The sequence below is a fragment of the Grammomys surdaster genome, unplaced genomic scaffold (genome assembly GCF_004785775.1).
Source record: "Grammomys surdaster isolate TR1022 unplaced genomic scaffold, NIH_TR_1.0 263, whole genome shotgun sequence".
Classification (NCBI taxonomy): Eukaryota; Metazoa; Chordata; class Mammalia; order Rodentia; family Muridae; genus Grammomys; species Grammomys surdaster.
The window spans coordinates 842,336-862,689 of record NW_021604704.1 but is presented as its reverse complement, the minus strand read 5'-3'; the positions used below and the strand labels follow the sequence as shown (position 1 = coordinate 862,689).

Sequence of the window (20,354 nt, the reverse complement as noted above, 5' to 3'; positions counted from 1 at the left end):
CCTGAAATTCACGCCCTGAGTCTCAGGAGAAAGAAGCCTGGCTCCCTTAAGCTGTTGCCATTGGATACGAAGGGAAAACAAAAGCTTTTCAATGTGAGTCCTTTTCAAAGGGTAGAGTACTTGCTAAGTGGATGTGTCACTAGAGCACTAAGCAGTATTCTTTGGAAGGTGGGGAGTTAAGAGACTGAAGTGTGGTTGAGGATGGTTAACAGTTGTTTGTTCTTCAGCATCTAGAAGGATTTGCTCCACAAACCCCCAGGCGAGCCAAAGTCCATGGGTACAAGTCCTTCCCATATGGTAAACATATTCTCTTATATATGATAAATTATTTTGAGATTACTAAAAGTACCTAATAGGATAGAAATGTTGCATAAACTGCTGTTATACTGAATGGTTTAGGAAATAAGAAAAAAAAAGGCCTACACATGTTCAGGACAAGTATAATTCTCTTCTGAATATTCTTCCTCTGTACCTGGCTGGGTGTGCAGGTGCAGAACCCATGGATACAGAGAGCTGTCTGGTTACAGGATGCACTGTCCTCATAACCAAATTGTGATGGTAGCTAGCCCAATTGTCTACAGCAGTCTTAATCTTACATCTACACTCTTTCTCCTCATTCTAGTCCACCCTGCCCTTTATCCTCAGCCTCAAGGATTGCTACTCTTTCCTGGGCTTCATTTGGAAGTTAAGCAGATTCGATCAGAGGAAAAAATCAGAAATGATTGTATATGTTTACATGTTATCCAAGGCAGCAGATACTAGCTCCATGTTTGTATGCATATATGTACATATATGCATATGTGTGTGTATATTCATTTAAAGCAACTAAAATGAAAAACAATTGTTAATTCACTGTCATCAGCTACATCTCAGGTGTTTGGTACCCACATGTGGCTAGTGGTAAGAATATTGGACAGAACACATCGGGAGTATTTCAAACAATGTTGTATGCAGAGCCGTTGTGAGCATCCCCATGCATTGGTGAAGGAGCATAAGCGTACATGGATGAAGAAATGAATTTTATTTAATTTAGCAGGATCTTGACACTAATAAAAGGTCACCGGAAAATTTTCATATTTGCCGGCATGTGTGTGTGTGTATGTGTGTGTGCATGTGTGAGTGTGTGTGTGTGTGTAGCTGGGGATAAAACACAGAGTCTTGTACGTGCTATGCAAGCATTCAATCATTGATCTACATCCCCATTCATAAATCCCTAGCTTTCTAAATCTGTGTGTTTGAAAAATATATTACAAAATAAAATCACATGTCCTCATGGGGCTTGGGAAAAAATTAAACTTAAAATAATAAATAATTTAAATATTAAATTATTTGAAGAATGGATCAGAGTTCTAGGAAAAATAATTCATGTGTTTGTGCCAATACCTTTTATTTGGAAAAATTATACACAGAACCTGTAATAGTCAGAGGTAGTGTCACACACCCGCCATGTTAGCACTCAGAAGGGAGAGACCAGAGGATCATAAATTTTCTGTCCAGATTCCAATACAAACAGTATCCAAATACATGATCTTGATACAAAGTTTCTTGGACCTTCTCTAGTAAGTTTTTATGTCAAGAATGAACTTACCCTTTTTCCTCCAGAAGGGCTCTTTATAATAAACTATGCACTTAATGACTGAACCCAAAGGCACGCGAGTGATCAGCTGGTTTCTTAACATGGGCAGAGGAGGGTTATAGTGAATCTTCATGCCCAAAACAGGTGGAATGGCACTAATCACATATTTCGCCTGAAAGAAAAGTAAATGTCATTAGCCACCATTGGCCTGTGGTAAACAATTTTCTTAATCCTCTATTTATCTACCCTTGCTCCCCTTCCATAGCTTAACAGTGAAGCCAGAAGGACCCAGTTAAAAGGTAAAGCATTCATTACTGCTCCCTAGTTCGAAACCTCTTATGCCTTTCCTGTTACCTCTCCATCCAACTTCCTCTTATGCTTTGTCTCAGTATTTCTTTTTTTTTCCCTACTTGTTTGTCAACTTGACACAACTAGGATCATTTTGGAAGAGAGAACATCAATTGAATGCTATTAGATTGGCGCAAAGGCAAGTCTATCTGTCTGCTCACTTCTCCCCCTTTGTTTCATAATCTCCTAACTCCATTGTGTGTTGTTCCTTTGTTCATGGGTGTCAGGCTATCCACTGGAACATGAGTAACCTACAAGTGGCCACCTGTCTTTCCCAAAGTGTAATGATTCTTTTCCTCCAGTAGTTGTCAACTGCCAATAGCTACTCAGTGAGGGCTAGTGTCTCTTGTGAATTTCCTCATCCATGCTATAATTTTGACTGGCTTGATCTTGTGTAAGACTTAGCAGCTAGTCTCAGCTGCTGTCGTGCAATAGCCATGTCATGTCCAGAAGACAACATTTCACGATACTCTTCCTCATCCATCCTCTGCCTCTTATATTCTTTCTTCCTCCTCTTCTATGTTCCCTGAACCTACAGTGGGGTGAGGAATCCTGAGAAAGCTGTGCCATTTAAGAATGAGTCCCTATATTGACTGCTGCCCATTACAAAAAGATGTTTCTCTGACCAAGGTTGAAACAACCCCCTGGGTCAGCATTTTATATGGAACTCTCTGTGCCTATAGGTAGCTAGGGCCTCTGGGTCAGCTAAGGCCACTTCCACTGCTGTGAGTTGTGGAAGTGCCTGTATGCCTAACCCTGGGTAAGGTTTACTCTGACACATTTATTTATTTATTTATTTATTTATTTATTTATTTATTTATTTATTTTTCTCTCTCTTTCCCTCCCTCCCTCTCTCCCTTCCTTTCTTTCTTCCTTATTTTTATTTATTTTTTTAAATGTTAATCAACAGCTCTATAAGTTCGGTAATACTCAGTAACAAGATAACCATACAATCAGAAGTGTAACCCAATACTCAACCTAGATATACCAACTATCTTTGGCAGTGTCTCAGCATTTCTTTTGTTTGCAATTTTTGGCTGCCTGGCATTGCTTGGTCAGTCCAGACATGTTCCCAATTTAGGCCACAGTCACTCATCTTCTTCAGCTCTGGACTCACCTGACTCAGTAAGAGCTTTGCTTACAAGCTTATTTGAAGGGTTGTGGTGCTTCAGTCCAGTACACCTTAGGGGATGCCTTCTCCTTTCCTGCTTAATTTCTTCTCACTACTTCTCACTATTAGACCCACTTTACCTTCTAACTATATAGTTTATTTCAGCTGTAAGCTTTTACTAAATTGAAAACGTAAAGTCAGAAAATTCTCAACTCTCAAAATAAAGCCAGGGCCATAAGCCGTGATTGATATTTATTAAGTATTTATTTTGGTTTTATAATTACCCAAAGGCCTATTAAAGAGAGTACATGTTCTTTTTTGTTTTTCCATTAATTTATTTATTCATTCAATTTATATCCCGATTGCTGCCTCCTTCTCCTACAGGGCCCCCATCACAGTCCCTCCTCCATCCCCTCCCTTTCTCCTCTGAGAGGACGAGGTTCCCCTGGGTATCCCCCATCCTGGCAATCAAGTGAAAGAACATTTCCAAACCTCTCTCCTCTTAAATAGTTTCATTTCCTTTTTTTCCTTTTAGATAAATGTAGCTAGCTCTGGCAAATAGACTCTATGAAGTCTGGGTTGTCTTTGGCCTCCTATCATCTTCCTAACACGTGGGCCTCAATCTCTTTCCCTGACTTTGAAAGTCTTGCTTACCTCATATATTTCATTGTTTAGTGTTTTCACAACAACATTTTCCCCTGTCTGGTCAATGTGGATCACAGGCCTCTCCAGCTTCACTCGGTCCCCAAGGATATCCTTTATCCGCTCACTCACTTGACCGGACCCACCGATAAATTTCCTCTCCTGGAAAGAAGAAAATGGGATTCAAGGCAGATGGGCAATATAGGAATTGATACAAACAGCTAAGTGGATATTTTTTCCTGGCTATCCCTCCTCTAAGATATATAAATTTCAATTTATTGTTGGGAATAATGTCCTATAACTTGTTGTTGGGGATATTTTTACTTACATTATTATCACTATTTGAATTTTTCTCTAATTACATGTTACTTTTTGACAAACCTATAGGCTTACTAACTGACCTTAAAGTTATACTACTGCAGATTCCAGGGCTCCAAACTGACCTGGACATTCTCAGAATAACCCTTATGTCCCTAGGGCCTGGTCACCATGTTGCTCTGGGCACTACCTACATCCTTTGGCTCTTTTACCTGCTGAATATCTCATGGTTCTCCAATTAACTTTAAAGACCATTTCAAACAGGCCCACAAAAAAGGAGGGAAAGAGGAGGAGGCAGAAGAGAGTCTGAGAGGTAAAGAGGATGAGAAGGAAAGGAACATGACTACCAAAGAGATTAAGAACTTCAATCTATTTATAGACTGCCTAATGAGGGGCATGCCTTAAAAATGCTCAGAGAAGAAGCATTGAATAAATAATAAAAAAAGAATAAATTCTCATATATGTAGTGATTTTTTTCAAACATTCTTCCTTCCTTTCTTTTCTTCTTTCTTTATTTCTCTTTTTTATTAATTCTGAGGATGGATCCCGAACATGGTTCGTAGTAGTGAAGTGTTCTATCTGTGAGCTACAGCCCAAAGCATGGCATATTCTTTAAAACTCAAGTGTATTTTGTATCTCTCTTGTTTGAACTTTTTGAGGAGCTGAGTCGTAAAATTATGCTGGCTACTGGATACCTAACAACAGATTGTCCCTTTTGAAAGCTATCTGAAGCTACTACAGTAAAGTACGACAAACCACAAGTCTGTCTCATGCACCACCATTTAATGATTGCAGAATGACAGCCATTTATGTGTAGTGGTTTTGTGTTGGGGGAGTGGGTACCTGTCCACCATTGGTTGTTGAGATGATTCTGGTTGTACCTCCACACTGCTTCACATACCATAGGAACCACAGTGCAGAGACCTCGTGGGTCTCTGCAGTTACACATAAGTTCACAAACAGTGTGGCAATCTGCTTTGTAGATCTGCTCAGGAAGAAACAAGAATATGATTAGCAAATGCAGAACAGTCTTCCTAAGATTCTATAGTAGTCAAGTAATATTTTTCTTGGCAACATTTAGCACAATTTAGCAAACTTCTGGAATTCAATATCACAAAAACATGAGGGCATGGATTTAGGAAATATGGTATTTATGCCTCCTTACACAAAACACCTTATTCAGAATTGACTTTGCCCATATTCTGTGTTATCAGTTGTTCCTACACACCTGCTTGTCTTCCCCCAATATTTATCTTGGTAAAAGGCATTGGCACACACTAAGTAGTTAAAGTCAAGACTTTTGAAATCAACTTGAATTTCTTTCTCTATCTTTCTTCTCCCAGAAGTCTTGAGTGTTTTATGTGCACCACATATGCCCAGGTTCCCACAGCTGCCAGAAAAGGCTGTTAGCTCTCCTGGAAGCAGAGTTACAGGTGGTCATGTGTCAACTGATGTAGGTGCTTTGAACTGAACCCACATCATCTACAAGAGCAGTAACCATTCTTAAGTGCTCAGCCATCTCTCCAACCATCTCTCTATTGCATTTTACTTTAAAAAAACCTATGATAACATTTAATTTATGATCTAGAGATGCAGCTTACCCATTATGTCTGAAGATTTGGGTTTACTCTGACCACTATAGAGTCCTTTAATTTTGTTATTAAGGCACAATGAGAAATTAGCAATAGCTAATAATAAGATGAGAAATCACAAATTATAAAATAATAAAATATATTTGAATGTAGTCTATGCCTCACATGATGAAAAATGTTCTTTCTGGAGAAAGACTAATGCTGATTAATGGAAGCTGCAGATAAAGCAGGGTAAGTGTGTTTCTCTGTGTCAGGCAGGTCCATTTCTAGTCTGTTTGACTTACTCTGGAAGCTTCAGTAAGAAAAGAAATGAGCTTCACAGCATTTCAAGGAGGAAAAGTCAAGCAGTTTTGTATAATCAGATTTTGTAATTTTCGCCTTGTTGACTTTTAAAAAGATATATGATATACTAAATTTCTCTATAAAAATACATACATATTAGATGTGCTTTGGAAATTCTTAAGATAAGAAAGAGTCAATGAGTACTTTCCATATTTCTTTCACCTAAAAGGCAATATAAGTCTCATTTTATGTGTCATTTTTTTTAGAAATAGTTTTTCTAAAAGGCAATTGCATGTCTATGATCACATTGAAAATACATCTTGTGCTTCTAAACAACATTTTATAAACTCCAACTAGAGAAATGATCAGCATTAGTCTTTGAATATGTTTGCGATTTACTTTGAATCAGAATAGATTAGTTATTCTTTGTGTTGTTTTCTGTAAAGTCAACAAATGATCTTATGCATCTCTTGCTTATGAATAATTAGAAAATGCTCTGATTCTTGTTTACTTAAATGTCTCAGCATTTTTTTGGTGAGTTGACAAACAAGGGTATTCACTAAATGGAGGCCAAGGTCAAGGCTGTGGCAGTAAATCGCAGATCTCCATGATCTCAAAGAAACATAACTGGTCCGATATTGAAGGCACCTACAAGCTCTTTGGGGACAAAGATCAAACTGAATTTATTAAAAGCTTTCCATCACAGAAGATCTAGAAAAAATTTAGATTGGAAATCTAGAACATTCATAAATAAATGGAATAGTATTACAATAAAAATAATTCTATTATAAACTTGATATAAGTTTTTAATAGCATAGATAAGTGTTCTTAAATAGTTTAGTGCACAAAAGGCATTAAACTCTGGAGCTTCAGTAAGAAAAGAAATGAGCTTTACAGCATTTAAGGTCAAGCAGTTTTGTATAATCAGATTTTGTAACTTTTGCCTTGTTGACTTTTAAAAAGATATATGATATACTAAAATTCATGGCTCAAATGATCATTTCAGAATGGAGAGTGCTTTCAAAGGCATGTTACATAATATGCGGCATATTATATAATGATGATTATGATGTAAACCTTGAGGTAGTGAAAGTATCCAACAGAACAGTAATAGATACTTATATTGTACCATTCATTTTCAGGAAATATTTGGCAGTTGTCCATTGTAAATCAAATTATAAATAATATGATTCTCAGAGGGGGATTGCATATATCACCATTTCTGCTCTATAAAAGCCTGCTTTTTTATGTGTTTAATATTATATTTTAAACTACTATGTATTGTTCCACAACATGATTTTAAAATCTCTAGTCTATCCCATCTTTTGTGTGCCCTTTACACACATTCCTCCCTCTCTCCTTCCCTCCCTCTCTTTCTCTCTTGTTTCTGCTGTCTTTAAGATGAATTATAAGTTGAATTAACAAGCCTGTCTTGTTATTCAGACATGTCTATTGATTCAGATACGTCTAAAACATTGTTTTTACTTTAAGTGGTCAGTGCTATCATTTCCTTCCTTAACACACAGAATGTGAAAGTACCAACTTCAGAGCCAAATAGATTTTTAAGAAATGTGATTTAGCATTACAAGACTACAAGACAGTACTCTTGAACTTGGCACCCAGTTCTATTACTCATGGGCCTCAAGTTGGCTTGAACTTGCAGTCCTGCAATCTTTTCCACTTTCCCTGCTGCAAATTGGAACTTCAACCTTGACTCACAAATACTTGCTTTCAACACTACAGGGTTTTGACTAATTGGGACAAGTAAGCCCACTCACTCATTTCTTCAATAGGTATGAATTACCTAGAAGTCACTGTTTAAAATATTGAAGATTTGCACTATATCACAAATGATGTTTCAAATGCCAATGCTATATGCATCACCACTGAGGAATACCACACTAGTCCTATATCAACAACCTAGTAAGTGAGACTGTTAAACCACTGATCTTTAAAACAGTCTAAATAAAAAAAAAAAGACGGCTTATTCTAAATCTTTCTGAGGACTTTTTGGGGAAAATAGCACTGTGGTGGTGCAAAACTACATCAAAGTAATAAAATAGATCTATCTTTAAAGGAATACTTAGTTTCAGTATCTTTCAACTTTTCATGTAGCCAGTGGTGTGGGTTTATACATAAAGTAGATACTTCCTTGCCTCATGCCTGTTAAATGGCATACCTAAAGAAACCCCATGCATTGTTGCAATAAATGCTTTTGCCCAATCAAAGAGCTTACTTGGTCCAGCAGATCTTATCTAACAACTCTTTCATTGTCATGTAGTCCCACTCCTCTGCAAGGGGTGCCTTCCATGGAGCATCACTGGGAATCTACGTTCAGATGCATTAAGGAAGAAAGAAAAACACACTTTTTCATTCAGCAAACATTATTTGAACAACAGTAAAGGTCTAACTCAAAGAAGAAAATGTTTAAAATTTAATTTTTCCAAGTACCCTTAATAGTTTCTCAAGTACTATAAACCTCAATGCCGGTGTGCTTCTTCTGTCACAGATCTATAGGACTCAGTTTATAATAATGGTCCTTCAGAATAAATATATTTTTCTTATATGAATGTGTTACAATAAAATTTAATTGTTACACTATACACAGCAGTATACTAGCAAAAATAAAACAACATCTATAACAATGTATTGTAATAAGTTCTGTGAATAGAGTCTCTTTTTCTGAAATATTGTTTAATATTTTCCAACTGCAGTTGGTCACAGATGAAAGCAACTATGGAAAGTGAAGCTACAGGTAAAGGCAATTAAGTTAACAACTTACATAGGTCACTCATAAATTCAGCTCTTTAATTAGGATCAAAGAACGGCTGCTAATTGTCTCAAAATCAGAAGAGTTTTCAGTTAAAGTTTCCATCTATTTATTTACTCATTTACTCACGGGCTTCAACTTTGGATGTGCTAGAGAATCAAAGAAACTTCTGTGTCCTGGGGATTTTCTAAGTTAGAAATATCATCCCAGGAAGGCTACTGGCTTCATACTTCTCTAATTGCCCATCAAGTGTATATAAATAAGTCTGTGTGATATCCCTCATTCTTTTAGAAGTTAGACACAGATTCATTGATTCATTTCACTGATGTTCATTAATTGTTAGTATGTGTTGGACACTAGGCTATGCATGTGGGATTACTGATACATTGCACCTTTTCTTCTGAGAACTAATGATAAATACATATGTAGCCAAATAGCTTTAGAATTGTTACCTCTTGGCCCATCTCATCCATTGTCCTCCATAAGTTGTTATAATCTAGGTAGGTGATTGGATTCCATACTGGTGGGAATGGGCCCCTGAAGGGGTATGATTTTCCCTGTGAGATAAATATATTTAGAAGTAAACATTTACAACAGTGTAAAGCTTGTTAGATCTGTGAAGTTGGCAATTTTTAAAGAGCAAAATCATAATAGCTACTGATATATAAGTAACTGATATTTAACACACACTCAAGTTTCTGGCACCTGTATCCACAGAAGCTTGTTCAACTTTTTGGCATAGACATCTCCAGTAAAATAGTCTTTCATGCAAATACATTTGGTGACAAGTTAAACAGAGTAAAGTGGTTTGTCTCTGAAATTGGGACCCTTACCATATAAAAATCTAAATGCTAGTACAGAACAGAATAACCAAAAGGTATCTCTGTTGTCAACAGTACTTGTAAATATTTTAGAATCAGAAGCCACTGTATATGCAGAGAATTGGAAAATTACAATTATAAAAACAATGCAAGTTAGAAGGAATAAGAAACCACATGTGTAGGTATGTGAAAGGAAGAGTCACAAAATAGGACCTGTCAAGCTTTTCCAGGGAGTCAGAAGTCTAGAATACACAGGAGTTTTCAGAGGTCATGGAAATTAAAGAGGATACATGAAGAACCCCAGGTCTCCCTCAAAAGCATTCTGATATTATCTAGGTCTCCACTAGAAAGAGGAACTTATTGACAGAGAAATAGGAGCACAGGCCCATAAAATACTGACAATAAGTCAACATACAGCTCACACCTGGGAGGCTTAACTTGCTGATGGCAGTTAAACCATACATATCAAATCTTTTTTCAGATCTATTTAAAACCTCAGTCAGATGTTAGGCTGTGCAATATGACAACGTCTTTCAATTGAATCAGAATAAGCTTCCCAGTAACTATGAGTCATTCGGCAATGATTCATCTTGTATTGACTTTATAGTCAGGGCAACTGAGAAGCAAAATTAGAGTTTTATGCTAATTCTTGCGACCGTGTTGGTCTTTTTTTTTTTCTCCGTAGGTCATAAGAGTCAGGAGGAGGAATGAGTTCTCAAGTAGAGTCAGATAAAGAGACGGTAGGTCAACGTGAGGAGGATATTGACATGGACAAAGCCTACAGGGTAGGCCAGCCACTTGAAAAAGGGACAGGATTCAAATTCAGAGCAATCCAGTTGGTAGAATTCCCTCCTTTCCAGGATCTAATTCTTTTTTCTTAAGTTATAGGGAACACAAGATAATTATTTCAAAAAAAGAGACTCCAAGTCTGACTCTTTAGCTTGACCTGGAAAAGGGGGGACAGACAGGTTTTAGGACAGAGCAGAGTTAACTGACAAACCATGACCTGCAGTTCAGACTTCACTCAATGGTGGCAGCCTGCTCCTCCTACATTCATCTTCTATGCAGGAAGCCTTTTGAGATGCTTGCTTCTCTGAAACCCTTTGACAAGGAACAACACTTTTGCACAGAATATGACATGTGGAAGTGAACAGAGGGTACTGGCAGGTCCATTACACAACTCTGTTTGCCACACTGCAGCTCAGAGGTTCAAGTGAAATATAACCCAAGATAAGGTACAGGGCTCTCCAAACCACAGGATTTCTGCAAGGTGATGGTGGCAAAGGCCAAGTGCCAAAGCAATCCTAATCTAATCATATTCTTATAAAGAGGTTGTATTTAAAAATTCTAAAGAGAAGTCACAGTCTGTGCGAGCAAATTTGTAACCAAAAAATATACCAAGAACACCATGTCGAAGAGTACACATGACTTTCTTATACATGAATTTACTCATAGTCCTCAGTGTCTTACATCTTAAACAGATAATGACTTAGCTTAGCTAGATTCATAAAAGTAAATATGCTTTTATTAGATGAGGGAAAGTTTCTGATAAACACAGGAAAGAGCTATTGTTGGACTCATTTAAAAATCTCAAAGCTTTAAGCTTCAGGGAGTAAGTAGGAGAGGGAGGAAATCGAAGTTTATAAAATCACACAACCAAAGGCTCGACAAGAGGTTTGGACTTCAGATTTCGCTATGGTATAAACAGTCCTACAATTGTTACTCTTTTGAAATCTATCCAAGACAGCCAGTCCTTCTGAAAAAAATCATGAAAAGACATCAGAATAAGCCCCCAGCTCAAGAAGTGCCAAGTTACAAAGTCTAATTCCATATAGCATTTTTATTTTGTCCTCAAAATAGTCCTGTGATGCAGCACAGTAATTTTTCTATCGTAAGCTAAGAAAATAAAGCACAGATAAGTTTAAATGACTTCTTTGGAACATTACAAGTCACACATAAAAACTACTATACTTTCAATTTAATTTGTAGTAGCTATGTAGGTCAAAAGTGTGTATGTGTGTACATGTGTGTTCTCATGCATACCAATGTACATGTGTACTTGAGAATAGAGGATAAGGACTCTGTCAATTGTCAGGAAATAATAATTAGCATATATATGCATTCAAATATATATATAAAAGCACCATGATCAAAGTTAAATAAATATTCCAAAGTAAGCACTATGACATAGAGCACTATGACACCAGAGGGATTAGGGTGTTTGGGAGAAAGTTACATTGTCCTCCTGGTTCCCCAGAGAGAACAGTGAAGTAGACTTATGGGAAAATAGATGGTACGGATCCATTAAGAAAACTCTAAGATCTTCCAAAGATACTTCGGGGGAAGGTGGGGAATTGTGAGAAGGTAGGTAGGGCTAAATAGAAAAGATTAGTAGATATCTTTGACTTAAATATCACCTCTCTCTCTCTCTCTCTCTCTCTCTCTCTCTCTCTCTCTCTTTCTCTCTCTCTCTCAAACACACACACACACACACCACAATACACCATTGTAAAAATTCTACATGACAAAGAAAATTGTGAAGAGCAAAAATTTATGGCACAGAGTATAGCTCTGTGGTAGAACAGTTTCCTATCATATAATAGCTTTGACTCCTAGAACTACAGAATGTAAAGCTAAAACAAAGTAAACATAATTTCTATCAAGCAAATATCCATCCTAGTTATCAATACCTCAAAATTTTTCTTTCATCCATTTATGGGCTGGAGAGATGGCTCAGTGGTTAATAGCACTGACTGTTCTTCCAGAGGTCCTGAGTTCAATTCCCAGCAACCACATGGTGGCTCACAACCATCTGTAATGGGATCTGATGCCCTCTTTTGCCGTGTCTAAGAAAGTGACAGTGTACTCATATACATAAAATAAATTAATCTTTAAAAAAAGAACTTTCATTCATTTATTTATTTCTACATTTGGTGGTTGAAGTACAGGCATTTAACCAATTATTCTTTTGCCTGTTTTCAGCCAATTTTATATTCTAAACATGTTCTGTATCACTTATTAAACCCTGTCATACTTTTTGTGATAATTAGATGATGTCTCATGATGTATGAAGACCAACCATTGTCAACTGGGGTTCAAGGATCACTCTGGGTTCCTGAAATGGACACAGTAGAATTGGGTGTCTCCATTTTCCAACAATACATCTAACATGAGGGAAAATTTTCTTTAAACATTTCATTCCAAACAACATGTTTCAATGAATTAAATGTTAATGAAGAGATGAACATCGGGCTATTGTCTGTGGAGCTGAGTGTGAACAAGCTATGTAAAAAGTGTAAATAAATGCCATTCAGTCATATTTTTCATTTAAAAGCATTTTATTAATATTCTCATACAATATAGTTTGAAAATATTATATCCACTCTCCCAATTCCTTCTATGCACTCCCAATAACCTTAACTACCAACTTCATTCTCTCTGTCTCTCTGTCTGTCTGTCTCTCTCTCTCTCTCTCTGCCCCTCAAACTAAAGACTGAAAAACTAACTAACAGACAAAAAAGATTAAAAAAATACCTAATTAAACCCACTCGAAACCAAATAGATTTGGGGCCTGGCCTTGGAGTATGGTTGATATTGACAGTGGCACTCCATTGTAGAAAACAGATTTTTTTTCCTTTGCAAGCAGATACTAATTGGAGATAGCTTCTTGGTTACTGGTGGAGCCCTGTGCCCACTCTCTTCGCTCAGTGCTGGGATCCATCCAGCTTCAATCTTTGCAGGTCTTACGTGTGTTACCACTGTTTCTGTGAATACATACATGCATATGCAGCAGTCTGTTATATCTAGAAGAGCCTGTTTCCTTTGAATTATCCATCACTCCCAGATGTTACAATCTCTCTTCATACTCTTCTGCATAGATCCCTGAGCCTTGACGGGAAGGATTAGATTAAAAACATCTCATTTAGGGCTTGAGTGCTACAAAGTTTCTCACTCTCATCACACTGTCTGGTTCTGGATCTGTGTTAATTACAATCTTCTTAAAGAAGCTTCTGAGGGTTGAGGGAGGCACTAATATATGTATATAGCAATATGCCATTAAGCGTCATTTTTTTTGGCTACTTTTCTCTAGCAGAATAATTAGCAGTAGGCTTTCCCCTAAGGCTCAAGACCTACGTAGTCTCAGATTATTGGCCACTTATTAGCATCACATATGGGTTGCATGTCATGGAATGGGCTTTATCTATAATTTTAGAAAGTATCATGTTACTCCCATGTTTATCTCACTATTGCACCAGTATATCTTGCATGCAGGTTGTTGTTATAAGCCTCAGGGTTTATAGCTGGGTGATAATGATTACTTTTCTACCCTAGTAGTGTGCATACACAGTATGTTCCAGCACTGTAACTGCTAGTCGGTAGAGAAGAAGCTTCTAGTTGGGTACCAGCTCAACTTCTCCATGTTTGAAATAGAGTTATTGTAGTGACTTTAAGTGGGTTGATAAGTAAATAAAAAATTCTCCATTTCAATTTCTAATATAGCAATTATAGAGCCACAAAACAAAAGCCATCTGAAATTCTCAATAGTTTTTAAAACATAAAATTGTGAGAGAAGTTGGACTAGAACCTCATGAGAAGAAAGATATATGATGGCTTTTAAGAGGTTAACAGAGCAGATTCAAAGTGTCTCTGTAATGTGATAGTTCTATAGTTAAAAACAAATGGGTCAATATTTGTCAGCTTCAGTTCTCTTCCCTTTTAAAAGATTTAGTTTTTGTTTTATGCATATACATGTTTTTCCTGCATATATGTATGTACACTAGGTGCATGCCTGCTGCCCACAAAAGCCAGAACAAGACATCAGATCCCATGCAAGTGGATTTACAGACAGTTGTGAACATCAGGTGGGTTCCCTCTGAAAGAAAAGCAAATGCTCCTAATTGCTGAGGCATCTCTCCAGCCTCCATTCATATTAGTGTGTGTGTGTGTGTGTGTGTGTGTGTGTGTGTGTGTCTGTGTCTGTGTCTGTGTCTGTGTCTGTGTTTATGTATGCATGTAGTCCAGCTGGGGTTGGAACTGCCACCTTCAAGCACACTAGGCAAGTATTTGTTCCATGGAGCCACAGCAAACACTTGTTCCTTTAATTTTAGAATCAGAATCTCCCGCATGTGTGGCAGGGAGGACTAAAGGTTATACACAGCACAAAAACACATGCACAAACTAAATGGCTGTGGCGGAGGGTATACGAGCATGATAAACTGTCATCTATGTGACCTCATCTTACTCACAAAGCCATGTACAATTTTTAAAAAGTATTCTTCTTTGGGTAAATTCTGAAAGTCTGAAGACTTAGATTCAATTTTATGGTAAACTTGATGAAAGCAAGGAAACAATTGGATCTTTATGTGGCCTTATTTTGGAGCCTGTAACGATTTGCCAGGCGGAAAAACTGTCTGAACCAGTCTTCTGGAGCCTTTACTTAAGCAAAGCAGGCTTGTTTGGTGACACACTATCACTAATGTCAGTGTCAAGGCCCTACAAGTCTTTTTTTCTCTCTTACCTTTGTTCTGGAGGTAAAGGCCTTACATTTCTATCAGTTTTCTATGGCCTTCTTGTTCTTGATGCTGATGACAGTCACTGCAAGCAGGGATACGTGGCCCCATCCTCCTTAGATCAAGATCCTGAAGGATGACCTTTTTTTCGCTTAGTATGTCACTTCAAATATACATGGGAACCTTGCCTAGGCCATGGGAGCCTAGGTAGCTTATTTGTCATTGTATGGTATGGTCACTTTTATGCATATGGATTAGGTTATACTTAGATCATATATGCATTTGCAGAACCAAGCTTTCTTTACTTTTGATCTATAATTTTAGGTTGAGAGAAAAGAAATTTAATCTTTCCCGCAGAGTAAAAGAGATGAAGACCTGCAAGCTGTACTTAAACAAATGTTTTTCTTCCTCTGTTGGCATGCTGGCTTTGTGGCTCTCATTCATATTTATATACACTCAAATGGGCATTGAGATTCTCTTCTGAGAGCATCAACACAGGGCTGCAGATGTGGATTTGAAATCTGACGGCATCATCCCAGCTTATGAAAGGCCTGACACTGTTCATTTATGGAGAGATGAGGAAGATGGAGTTGTAAAAAGCAGGTCAGGCATCGTAGAAATAATGGTAATAACCATGACAACAGCTACCACAGAGCTTCCTCTGCACTGGTCTTTTGGTTGTACTTTATCCAAGTTTTGTGCACTTCATAATGACTCCAGGACACGGGCACAAGACTGCTCTTTTGAGGTAAACTGAGCCACACAGATAAAAAAAATATTGGTTGAACTTCTCATAACTAAGTGACAGCAAGATTTTAATTTGCATATTCAAAGGCCAGTGCCCCTGATCAGGAATTTACCAACCTCTTAATTATTTAGCACAACATGCCAGATATGAGCTAATAGTTTTGATTAAACTATGTAGTTTAGTCTTCACAACAAGTCTATTCGAATGCTCCATTTTGAGATCAATTCCGAGGATGGACTTGGTAACGTGTCCACGGTTGTATGATTTCCATGTGGTAGGATCAGAATTTAACGTATGATTTGTGAGTTCTTCTTTTTCTGTGTCAGTAAGTTTCCCTGGTGCATGGTTAAAATACAATAAACTTCCTATAATAGTAATAGAGTTCAGGTGTTGGTTCTATGAGCAACATCTCAGCTGATTTACAGAAGTTCTCTGGAGGCATTGAATCCAGTAAGCATTGATTCCAGAAATTTTTTCATAGTCTTACAAGCCAGTGATCAGTGGAATGACTGGCCAGGTCATTTCTGCAGTTGTTTTTCCTTTTTCAGCCAAAGTCCAGTCCATCTCATCCTCAAATGGTTGTCACACCAACTTCTTTATTCATTCAGCAAGCACTTCCCATGTACCTGGCAGTGGTCTAAGCAAGTGGATATACAGAAGACAAAAATCTCCTCTCAAGTATATATTTTAGTAGGTATAAAAGAAATAAACGAAGCAAAAGGACAGTAAGAAAAGCATGTAATGGATTGGAGAGGGAGCAATGCTAACCAGACAAAGAGAGTAGAGAGGATAAACAGGAAGCACTGGCAGCTTGGGGTTGGTTGCAACTCTAAATTGGTCATAGAACATGTTACTGAGGAGGTAACACATGAATGTTGAAATGGGAAATTAAATGACTATAGTGGGGAAAGAGCACTCCAGTCAGGCAGAACCTCAAAGCAGGTATCCTGAGATCAAAAAATACATAGAATAATATTCAAGGCATGAATAGAAGCTAGACCTGCTCTCTCCTTTCTTCTCCAGCAGAAAGGTTCCCTTGCTCTCTGGAACAAATCCAAACTCTCGAACCTGATTTTCAAGGTGGCCAGAAGAAGGTGGTTGTTGAAAAAAAGCGTCTGAGTTTGTGCTTGGTCGGGTATCTTGCCTGATCTTAGTGGGGCATCTTCATAGCACCTTTTGGCCAATACCCTTTACGTTCTAATCTCCAGTGGGAGGTGCAGACAACTAGCCAGGCCCAGATCGTAAGATTCAGTTTCATGAAGAGACATCTAAAACTCATCTTGTTTCTGCAGAGTACTCATTTGGAATCCCTACCGTCTTTGGCCATGCAATTTTGATATTATTGTCTGGATATTGTGTTACCTCTTTTCTGTCTCCAGCCACTTAAGGAAAGGAACCAATAATCTGTATCCTTCCATAGTGATGCCACAAGAGCACAATAGATTCAATTGATTATTGATAAGCATGGGGATGGGTGGGTGAAAGATGAACGATTGGTTAAGTAGTAATTCTGAAGAAGAGGAATTCTTCAGCATCTAAGGCAGCAGCATACTTGCTTTGTGAATGAGGTTGATTTCTCAGGGCTGAGAGTATTCCTCAAAGGAAAAGCACTTGCCTAGAATGTGGGAGTTCTTGGATATGACCTTCACCATCAACTCCCAAATCTAATTTCTCCTGAAAGAGTAAATGTTTAGAGTAGAAAGCTAAAAATTGTAACTCAAAAGAACTTATCATTTGTCTTCTTTTCCTTTCCTATATGTTTTGAGTGCACCTGCTGATGAAGGCAAGTCTGATTTCCACAGGAAGAAGTCTCCCAAATTAGATTGTTGACTTCAAAGAATACGATTGTGTTCCCATGGATAGCCTGAATCCTTTTGATGCTTGAATCAGCCACTTCAAACCCTATCACGTAGCAAGCCACCAGGACAGACTGCTAATGCCAAGGGCTGTTTCCAAAGCAGAATAATGCTCACAGCTACAAACCACTTTTCTGTGCTGACTTTTCACTCTTTGCATTTGCAGACACTTAAGTCTATATTTGATCAAGTGGCATAGGCATCTAAAATATTTCAATGAATATCATACCTTTATTTAGCCCATGTAATCTTAAAAATATCCTCAATGTATTAAACAATATGAGTGTTCTAGCCCTGGATAATGTGCTTTTCAAAATACAGAGACAGATAATTAGAAAAACTGGATTGTATAGGTGAAATCTTGGCTCACACACACACACACACACACACACACACACACTTAAAAATAAATGCTTTAATGGAAAAAAGTGCATTTCACAGAAAATCAAAAGAACTATCCTTCCTATTAAGATGATCATAAAATCTTCAGGATACCTCAGTAGCTTTGCTGGTGACAATATTACTCAGTGTTTTCTCTTAAACTGTACTCTTTTTTAAACCCAATAGTTCACTTAAGCTGTATTCTTTTTAAAAGCTAATAGTATTACATTTTTTAGATGGTGACATGAAGTCACAAAAGCACAAATAACATGGCAAGATGACCCAGAAGTTCATTGGTGATAACGATGGTGACAATGTCAAGGGGGTTAGAGAACATATACACACACATACAGAGAAAGGGGAAACAAAAAGATGTACAGAAACAGGGACAGAGAGAAACAGAGAGACAAACAGAGAGAGAACCGTTAAGCAGAAATGTGGTCTTCCTTTAAGGCACAAACCAAAGTTCAACCTTGATGAGTCAGAAGATTCCCCCTAGGAAGCTTAATGCCTGAAAACAATATCTATATGTCAAAGGATGCATGTGTCACAGAAAGAAATATCTGATTGGCTCTTACAGGAGCTTTGCTTCTATGACCACAAATTTGTTAGTCTGGAAATTGTGTTGATTCAAGAGACATTCACTTGTTGAGACAATAAGAAAGACACAGGACAGGTCCTGTTTAAAAGGTCATGCTGAGTATTATTAGAGAAATTATGCTGGAAAAATCTAGAAATGATACTGTGTCTCATGGAGGGAAACTCTGGACTAAGATAAAATGGATGTCTCGGAGACATCTGCTTATATGAAAAAATTATTTCAGGAATATTAAAAATTACTCACTAAAGAAGCACTTTTGATTGACATTCATTCTTCTAAAGCACCACTGTTTCAAAGAAATAGTCACTATCAAGTCAGTTGGTATTTACAATTATCATGAGCAACTATGAGGGATTAGTACTAGAACTCTCTGTGGGTGCTGGTATCCTTACATGTTCAAATCCCTTATTTCAAATGATTAATGCTTTCACACCAACTAACTGGGTTCTCCATTATCCAGCTCTCACGACTCTGGCCTCATATCAAAGTGTGAGAACCTGTGCATGCTCCTAAGAAACAACTGTGCTTTGTCAAAGATGAGAAGTTTGACATTGGCAATGAAATATTTATACCATGAAAGCCCTACAGATGATAGCTTGCTTTTTTGTCTTCCTCTGTCTTGTTTTGCTTGAGAGTGGCATTAAGAGCAAACAATTGTTTCTCTCCTTACTCTTTCTTGATTTCTATTCTCTGAGGACACAAGCTTCTTATTGCTCACAAAGATTTGTCACATGCCAGAATCCAGGCTTCAATTTTGTCATTCATCCCCACTGGCTGAAAAATTTTTGTCCTAACAACCACTTTTTGTTCTCTTGCCACCTTCTTGAGGTTTGTTTGAAATGTTAACAACTTGGCAAGGTCCTCTCTGACTTCCTCACATTCCTCTTACACCTCCCCACATTCTCCAATCTCTGTTGCCTTATATTTCATATGTAACCTCCCCACATATACAAACACACCTAATTTGTTCATGACAGTTGTTTTGAAACAGTGTTGTTTTATATATGTTTATAGATATAAGACCTGGTTGAAAAATTCAGATCCTCATTAGAAATTATTAATTCTTGCCATGGGAAAATAGCAAATATAAATGTCAAAGTCTTTTGCTTAATTCAGTAACTTGATGCATAACTGAATTTTAACTCAAAAAATACACTTGAAAAATCCATTCAAAGGCTCATTAGAGTTAAGAGTTATCAAACTAAAAGTCAACTTAAAAAAAAAAACTCCATACAAGCATGTGAGTTTTGGGTACATCTACATTAATAATGTTTATAATTTATACCAGTTTTATTATACATAAATTTTTTCTTTCAGAAGTGCTAGAATTAGAATCCAGTGTGTTGAACATGCTAGGCATTATTAACAATCACATCATTATTTTTTAGTGCTATCTAATAAATGTTTATATTTTTATTAGTTAATTGCACTCCTTTCTTAGTTAACAGGAAAGTTCCACGAGGACAGGGCAGTTGTATATGTTTTGTTTACCTGTGCATTTGAAATTTATTTGTAACTAAAACATACAAGATAGCATTCATCTGTGAGATTTGCATGGGAACTGTACTACAATGTTAAGCTGAAGAATCTTTCTAGTTCCTTGACGTCATACTAGATGGGCATTTATTGTCCTATAGGACTAGATTATTTTGAGACTTAAATATTATAGTTGTCACTAAAGAGATCTGCCTGATAGTGCTCTGAAAGGAACAGATTCACACACACACACACACACACACACAGAGAGAGAGAGAGAGAGAGAGAGAGAGAGAGAGAGAGAGAGAGAGAGAGAGAGAGA

The 20,354-nt window shown here is 37.3% G+C and overlaps 1 protein-coding gene across 1 annotated transcript in view; it reads right to left on the bottom strand.

The window, feature by feature from the left end:
• The window catches only part of Maob (monoamine oxidase B), a 96,203-nt gene that overhangs the window by 18,485 nt on the left and 57,364 nt on the right, over window positions 1–20,354 (bottom strand). The window contains exons 4-8 of the mRNA XM_028776028.1: window positions 9,092–9,196; window positions 8,106–8,197; window positions 4,839–4,980; window positions 3,690–3,839; window positions 1,589–1,748 (exon numbers count right to left, since the gene is read on the bottom strand). Of these exons, the coding sequence (XP_028631861.1) occupies window positions 1,589–1,748; window positions 3,690–3,839; window positions 4,839–4,980; window positions 8,106–8,197; window positions 9,092–9,196 (649 nt within the window). The remainder of the gene's footprint in view (window positions 1–1,588; window positions 1,749–3,689; window positions 3,840–4,838; window positions 4,981–8,105; window positions 8,198–9,091; window positions 9,197–20,354) is intronic.